At 43.5% G+C, this 8,664-nt stretch overlaps 1 protein-coding gene across 2 annotated transcripts; it reads left to right on the plus strand.

Annotated features, from left to right (window-relative positions):
- Positions 1–305: 305 nt before the first annotated feature.
- Positions 306–8,288, plus strand: LOC310870137 (uncharacterized protein). 2 transcript variants are annotated; one of them, XM_083781211.1, is made up of 3 exons: positions 306–457; positions 3,867–3,967; positions 4,336–8,288. In XM_083781211.1, exons 2-3 carry the CDS (start codon positions 3,958–3,960, stop codon positions 5,574–5,576), a joined length of 1,251 nt encoding a protein of 416 aa, XP_083637337.1. In that variant the 5' UTR covers positions 306–457; positions 3,867–3,957; the 3' UTR covers positions 5,577–8,288. The 2 variants fall into 2 exon arrangements, with proteins under 2 accessions (XP_083637337.1, XP_083637336.1); XM_083781210.1 differs by lacking the exon at positions 3,867–3,967.
- Positions 8,289–8,664: the final 376 nt, after the last annotated feature.

Consider the following 8,664-nt stretch of genomic DNA (forward strand, 5'->3'; position numbering starts at 1 on the left):
AGCGCGCACTATACCATTACAAAGTGCCAGTAAGATACTGGCTATCTTATCTATGGCTTCTATCTGCGCTTCTAGACTTCTACTATTTTTTATTGGAACAAATCATAGTCATAGAGACACTGCGCATCTAAAGTTTCAGTCGCTGATGATGAACAATACACACGCACGCGACGCGGCATTGATTGAGCGCACGCACGCGTGCCGAGTCCGACACAAACACGGGAAGCTGAATTTCCACATTCCGCTTGGAGTTTAGCAGTCAGTCAGTGGAGGGAGCGACACACCCAGTCAGATCCAGTAAAGGTTAAACAGCAGGCTAAAAGCTCTCTGTGATGCGGAGAGGAGAGGTCCCCGTTGCACTGAACCTGTCCGTGGAAACCGAATGAACCCTTCAGCTGCCCATGAGGGCAGCAACACGTAGAGGGAAAGCAACAGGTTGCAGCCATGGCGTTCAAAGGTAAGGGAAGTCCTCCAATTTTATAACGACTTAAACAACTGCTCACATAAATCACAGTCAAGTCATTTTGTTTTACAATCCATTATTTTTACATTATTTATTGTCCATTGCAACAATTTCAAAATGTAGTTTAGAAGTTATTGACGATTTATTAATCGTTACGTTATAATAATATCCTTTATTATAAATTATAATGTAGTTGTATTAATATTGAATTAATATAATAAATAATAAGTGTGTGTGTGTGTGTGTGTGTGTGTGTGTGTGTGTGTGTGTGTGTGTGTGTGTGTGTGTGTGTGTGTGTGTGTGTGTGTGTGTGTGTGTGTGTGTGTGTGTGTGTGTGTGTGTGTGTGTGTGTGTGTGTGTTAAAAAATGCATAAGCCTATATCATGCACTAGTCACACCATTTAGCCTACTTGGCAAATGGATTGATGTGGTTTATGACTTGTGATAATTCATGACTTAAACCAACTCACTTCCATGCTCTGCTTTAAAGTGTTCTAATATCCTGATGTGGAGTATCTTACATACATTTGGAAAAATGCAGATTTAAACATAGCAATGTAAAGGTTCGATAGAAAAGCAGGCCGTTATCTTTGAGGAAAGTCTCAGAGAGGATGTAAGCAACTCACATCGTTACACAGTGAGGTAATTTTTTTGGTGCTCCAGCCTCCAGAATTAAACCATGCTCCTCTCTCTGGTTGTACACTCCTGAGACATTCCCGAGAATGATCCCTATGTTTACATAACGCATACAGAACAGTAACACTGGTAAGTGGACCACGCTACAAATTAAAGAGTCATCGCCTCACACTAATATACACAGTAACATCCTCAGTATTCATGCAACTCTGAGAGTGAACAGGTCAGTTTGATTGCATTTGCACACACAGACTTACGAATATAATAAACGCACGCGCGCGCGCACACACACACACACACACACACACAGAGTAGATCCCTGACCTTTGGCTCCAGACTCCATAAGTAAATAGGCCTATCATATAGAATCAATGGTTGACCTGACTTCCACCAAAAAACAAAAGCATGGCTAATTGTCTTGTTTAATCTTATCAAGCTAGTTGCCTAGTTGTCAAACCTTCAGACTGTGATTGTGTTCCCAAGCAAGATATAATCGTTTCAGCTATGTTTAAGCACTCCTTCAGTGATTTAGATCTACAAGGCAAACTCACAACACGTTGCAACACATCACATTGTGAGGTTGTAGAATGAAGATCATGTTCTATATTCACTGAATGTTGCCTATTTTTCACCGCAAGTTCTCAGCTATTATGACAAGCATGCCCACTTGCCCAGGAATTGCGATACCAGGGTTTGTGATTGGTGAATGCACTGTAGTGAATAACACAAAATACTGGAAAAATATATATTTGAAGAAAAACACAAACGTAACCACACATATTGCCTAATGCAGTATTACTCAATGCAGTTGTGTCAAACTACTTTTCTGTGCCTTTTCACAGTGACACAAAGCTTTGAATATATAACTACTGATAGCTATCTTTTTTGAACAAGGCAAAGAGCCATGTGCGATGCAAATGACTTTGGAGATAATCTCCTGCACATGGACAATAGCCACCCCAGACACCAGTTCATAATGTAAAATCATTCTGCCTGCCTGCAGGGACAGTATAGTGAATAAACAAGCAAATGTATGGTTGCAGTGGAACACGAACACACACACACACACACACACACACACACACACACACACACACACACACACACACACACACACACACACACACACACACACACACAGCCAGCCCATAATCTCAAAGTGATGAACAAACAAGTCAAACATGTGATTTCTTTCTTTCTTATGCAACCTCTTTTGCTTATTTGTTTCTGTGCGCTTTGTTATGGGCATAGAAGGGCATACCGTATAATGGGTACTCTGACAACGGTAACATCGAGTACAACAGGTATTGCATCGTTCCAAACTTAACAATGGAGGTTAACTAATTTGAACGCTAATGATGTGTGAGGAGAGCTGAAACGTGGATAAACAACTCAGCAATAAGTAGACACAAAATACAGTTTATGACCTGTAGTCACGCTCTGCCTCAAGTCAATTTATTACAATATTTATTCTTGTGAGTGTTATGCTTCACCTTGATCAGTACGAGATGAAATTAGAGAGCTCTTTGTATTGAAATGAGGTCTCAAAACAATATAATGTACAGTATGAAATTTCTGTAATCCAGTGGAGGTGCGTTTTATTGTTCATGGTTTTATTATTTCTTTCTTTCTTTGTTTATTCTGAAATTGAGATGCTGGCACGCTGCTATGACCAAATTAGGGTTTTATTCTCTCTTTTATTTCGCCTGCACAGTTGACTGTTTTATCTCATACTGTGATTTTGTGAATACAGCCATTTCACATTATGTTTGTTAGTTCTCTGTCTTCCAACATGGCTGCCTGTAACATAGCAACCCTTGTTTCTTTAAACGGCATTGAAAGAGACAGCGCGGTTGCTATCTGTTTTTACATCTGGAGACTCCCTTCCAGGACAGGCTAAGTTCAAACGCACCTCCTGCAGGAGACTTGGCTCAGATCTGAACCCATGTGATTTGGTGTTGCGACCGCATGCCCTTTCTGACGTTGACCCAGAGCAAAAACATAATAGTGTCTTTCTTGTTACTGGATATTGTAAAGAAGTCACAGTAACATTAATATTATTTCCCTGTGTTTACCTATCATCACTCCACAGAAATTCACCATTTTCTTTAAGAAGTGGTTACCAGGTTACAGGCAGCCATACTTGAAGAAACTACATAAGCATTCCGTGCTTTGATTCTAAAATGCAGTTGGGGCATCAATTGTGGAATTTTGAAAAACTACTGTGTCCCAGCATGCATCTACCTCCAGCTGACTAGGGTGCTCCTGTTTTAACCCCACCAAATGGAGTATCTGTGTGTTGTTGGGGTGTTAGCACATTCCATCCTTCTCACTGTGGAGCCGCTTTCCACTTCTATTGTGAAGGGTGAGGAAGTGTGATGTCACTGGCAAACACAGGCACCGCTCCCCCTCTCCCCCCCCCAGTCTCTCTCTCCCTCTCTCTCTCCCCCTTTCTCATCCTCTCACGCTTCCTGTCTGATTCATATGAAAGTGACCCTGTGTTGAAAATGCTAATATCTTCACATAGCATTCCAAAGACCATGCAGGAAGTTTGCTGCAAGTAACGAGTGACGTGTATCTGCCTGTATTTATACAAGTCTGTTAAAACTGTATATTTAAAGCTCTCATCCTTACACCTGCGTTGCTTCATGTGGCTTCAAGACTGTATAGTATATCTGTATCTTACATGCTTTATAGTAATTGTAAATACATCATTTTCTGGCACGCCAAAGTCATCGCACCTGTTTCCTCTCTCATATCCTGCTAGTATGAAGGTCTGAGGTGGACTCTTGCTCCCCAGTCATCTGCATTACCATGGCAACGTCCGTGCTAATCACAACAACCAGGAGTCCTTAGAGATGTTGCTAGGTACCAGGCCCCTTCTACGTCTCTGTGGGACTGTATGGAGAACGTCCACAAAGACTGGTGTGTGTGCGCGTGTGTTGTGTGTGTGTGTGTGTGTGTGTGTGTGTGTGGTATTTTTATACAGTATGTGTGCATATGCTAGTCTATGGGGTTCGCTGTTGGTCTGTGTGTACTATGTATGCGGGCTTGTGCATCACCAACCAGAACAGCAGATGAGAGAGTGAGGAAAAAGAAAACTTGTCAAACTAAAGACTAATAGAGAAGCTGAGATTGATGAACTGTATTCCGATGACTTTCAAATTCTCTCTCTTTGTAATGAAGTCTCACAGTCTAACTTGTCTTGTGTTCTGTTCTGTTCTGTTCTGTTCCAGAGATTGTCTGCTATTGGGGTGTCCTGTTGCATTTCATGTTGCTGGTAAATAATGGAATTGTGGATGGATGCCTGTGTCCTGAAGCCACCATTTTGGACCAGTTTCCCTCAGAGATGCCCACAGAGACTTGCTGCTTGAACTACTCTGGTTCCACGTTTGGCCGCTTGCCTTGGCCCGTGTTTACCAATGAGACAACCATAGAAATCTTGGATCTGTCCCATTGTAACATCAGTCACGTTGACATCATTGGCACCGGAATATCTGTTGTGAGAGAGGTCTACCTGAGTCACAATGGATTGACCACACTGCCAGGGGGATTCCTGACCAGCCAGACTAGCCTGAGGCTGCTGGACCTGGGCATGAACCTGCTGCAAGAGCTCCCTCAGGGCTTCCTTCAGAGCGCTGACAGCCTCCAGGAGCTACGCCTTCAGGGGAATCATCTGCGCTCTCTCCCAAGCTCTCTGCTCCAGAAGCCAGACCTGCTGAAGCTAGAGCTGGATGGTAACCCCTGGGTCTGCTCCTGTTTTCTGATCGAGAGCCTGCAAGCAGGGTATCATGACAATAGGACCACCAGCCTACAGGATTTAGTTGGGAACCTGACCTGCGCGTCTCCCAGAAAATTGGCGGGCCGGATGGTGTGGTCAGTGAGTATAAGCGACGTGTGCCGCCCGCCTGGCCTCACCGCGCTCTTCATCCTCCTCCCCCTCCTCATCCTCTCAACCCTGGTACTCTGCTGGTGCTGTGGGAGGAAGAGGAAGAAGAAGGAGACGCCAGCCTTCAGCACCTCCAAGAAGAAGCCCTCCAGCTCCAACTGCAATGGCCAGAAGCACCGTTCCAAGCAGAAGCCTGCGCCCAGAGGGTCACCCGTCAAACCCGCAGACGTCGGACGCGAGGGGATCCTGAAGAACCAGCTCCTGCTACGCCCGGCCTCCACCCTCCTGGGCAGCACCAGAGACATTTACGAGGAGGTGGAGATTAAGCTGGGCTCAGTGGAGTCGCTTACCCATGCCTCCTCCTCCGCCCGCGGCTCCACCCCATCAGAAGTGAGGCAGGGCCCCCATGGCATGGAGACAGGCAGCAGGGCGGAGCTGGACACGGTGAGCGTGACAGAGGTGATGAAAGACTCCTCTGACAGGGAGAAGGCCTACATGACCCAGTCCACTGAATACTACAGCCTTGTGCCTGCCATCGACCTGGACGACTCTGACCATGCCGATTACGAGAGTGTCGACCTCTCGTGACACTAGCACAGAGGCAGTAAATGGTCTGTGTGTGTGCTCGTGCGTATGTGTGTGTGTGTGTGTGCATGCGTGCTCGTGCGTATGTGTGTGTGTTTGTACGTGTGTGCGTGATAGATAGACGAAGAGACAGTGAGTTATCTGTTGTCACACACAGACAGTCTGGTCAGAACACTGTTGTATCACAATGTAAGAGGAAGTGATATAATCCCAAGCTTTTCCTGTGGGACCTGAGGAGCGCTGTTGCTGTTTGAAAGGGAGGCCCACTTTTACTCTTGTACTGACTAACCATGTAAAGACTTACATTTCACTGCAAATACAGACCTTTTGAATGGTGACTTTTGACAAAGGTTTACACAAAGACATTCATGATGACTCCATCGTAATACACCAAAGACTATTATTCTATTCAGAATGGCACATGTACATGTGTTTGACCACCATATGCAATCAACAGAGCTCCTGCCATCTGCATTGCTTCCACTTGCCACACCCAAGTAAAACGGACATGTGTAGTACATACAGTCCAGTACCAGTTTTACCAGTTACATATGATTTTCCACACTTGATGCACTGGAGATTAATATAATGTACCGTAACGACTTTCAACATGGTGTTGCTATTTTGAACTTGTCATTAAGGGTAAAACTTTTCAAAGATTTCAAAAGAAATTGTGAATATATAGAAAATCGACAAGCTCACATCACATCACCTTGCTAGCTTGTAGATAACCTATTTTCCACTGTTTGGTTATGATGTAGCTCAAGTGGTTAAGGCTACGCCACTAATCGGTGCTAAACAGTGATTAATCACGCTACAATCGCTACTATTAATTGTATGTGACTTGAGGAATGTACAGTATAAACGAGACAAATGAATAACTCCACATTAGAAAAGTAATGTAAAAGTGTAAAGTAAGTACCATAGACTGTAAAAAAAATAAGGACAAAGCGTTCTCCGGGTCTGATATGGACGTAAGATGAAGCCAGTCAGTCCTTGAATTGTAAATCGCCATCTTTCTAGATCCGTTTGGGCCCAGCTGGCCATTGGCTGCCCAGACAACGAGGCGGGACTTCCCCCTTCTTCTTCGTTGGCTTTTATTTTGACTCGAACGGGGGGTGGCTCACGATCATAGACTGTAACGGTAGCCACGCCCCTCAGAACATACGCGACTTCATGGTCATTTTTTTAATAAATGGGACCATAATTTTCTAAAAAGAATATTATGACATGAGAAATGAGACTTTAAACTAGTGACTGGAAGCAGAAAGTATTCATGACCATGTTTTAGATATGTTTAAGATATTTTTTTGTGGCTTACGCCTTTTATTGGTTTTTTTTAAGGGACAGACAGTAGGCTGACAGGAAACGGGAGAGAGATGGGGGAAGACATGCAGTAAAGGCCGTGTCGGGCTCGGGAGTCGAACCCGCGGCACACTGCGACTGGATTACCAGTCGGGTGCCCAGACGGTTACGCCACCGCCTGGGCCCATGACCATGTTTATTAAGGTAATACAGTCTAGGACGGTGAAGTTGGGCCCAAATACATGGACCTCTATGGAGATATGGGTTTTTTTGCGCCCAATGACAGCGCCACAACAGGCCATTATATGAACTTTCAGGAAGTCCCGATTTCCTTAGTGGCTTCACAAAATATCTGTCTGACTGCCCCCCTGGTAAGTACACATGTAAAAGTAGACATGAGAGGGAAATGCTGACTTTCTGCCACTCCACTTGCTACAATCCACACTTGCACACTAAAGTCCTCGCTCAGTGTTAAATTAACACTGAGGCTTCTTGGAAAATGGCAGGATCAAAATGCTGGTAAAATGCTGGTGTTAGATAGTGATCTTTGTGCTGTGGCATGATTCAGGCTGGCTCAGTAAACTGAGCTACAGAGGGCCACTGTGTTAAGGTGCTAAGCATAATGACAGTGCCGGGGAACTACACAAAAGGAACTAGTTGCACTAAATATTGGGGTCAACAACAAGGTGCAGAATGTACAGACACTATTGTTGTTAGGAGGTGGAAACTAGATTGAATGTTCACTCTCACCGATTCTGGTTTTGTGTTTTAATTGAACGTTGTACAATAAGAAAGAGAGAGGACAGGAAGATGGGAGGGGAACTTCCTGAAAAACAACTAGTTTTTATCACCTTTTCACCTTTCTCTATATATTGTAAGATTTTAATGTATTTCAAATTATAAAAGTTTTGGTCAAAACACTTCGGCAGATGTAGCAGAACTTGACAATGGCTCATGCTAATTTGTTTTATAAATCTGGGAAACCTTTGCACTGTGGTAAGATATAGGCTACTATGACCTATCAGCCTATTTGAACGAGCACAAGAGAATTTATGGCATAGACATTTTGTTATACAGTAAGCATTAACACTTTCAATGACAAGCTACTACAGGTCATGTCAGTAGATGAATGTTGCGTTAACTTTCAAAATGGGACTACTGCTACCCAGAGGCACTGATATTTATCCATGTTGACAAGTGTATTTTGTTGATACTGCTTTTTTTGTCCACCATGCATTTCATTGTTTTTTGTCGTGCTTTTGGGAGAAAAATAAATATTATTTTCAAATCTTTGCTTCCTAAGACTTTGGTGGTGTTGATAACAACACACACTGGCAAGTTAATGGCACATCAAGTAGGCCAAGATATGTCATAGGCCACCATAAAGGCAGCTAAAGTAACATTGAAGATTTTAATGTGCATTACTACTGTCTGCTATTCAATTAAAATATTCTACAGATATGTATGTTCTGTCTCTCTAATGACCTTCAGGCATGAGTGAAATTCTTTAGTAAGACAGTGAAAAGATTGTATTTAGGGTGAATACTGTATGTCTTGAGGACAGAAAGCTATATTATTATATAAGCTACGTAACTGTTCCCATGGGAATAGTGTCTTGCTCTTTTTTATCTGAGCGTCCTTTGTGGCCCCTCAGTTTGCTCTGCCCCTACAATGACCTAAGGCAGCCTCAGCTACCTGAAATCCCGTTTCTACCCAGCTCTAATTACACTCACAGTGGGAGGTTGTAATTATGGCGTTGGGTTACTCAAACATCAGCATGGAACCT

Source organism: Protomyctophum parallelum (assembly GCF_964188405.1).
Source record: "Protomyctophum parallelum genome assembly, chromosome: 14".
Taxonomy (NCBI): domain Eukaryota; kingdom Metazoa; phylum Chordata; class Actinopteri; order Myctophiformes; family Myctophidae; genus Protomyctophum; species Protomyctophum parallelum.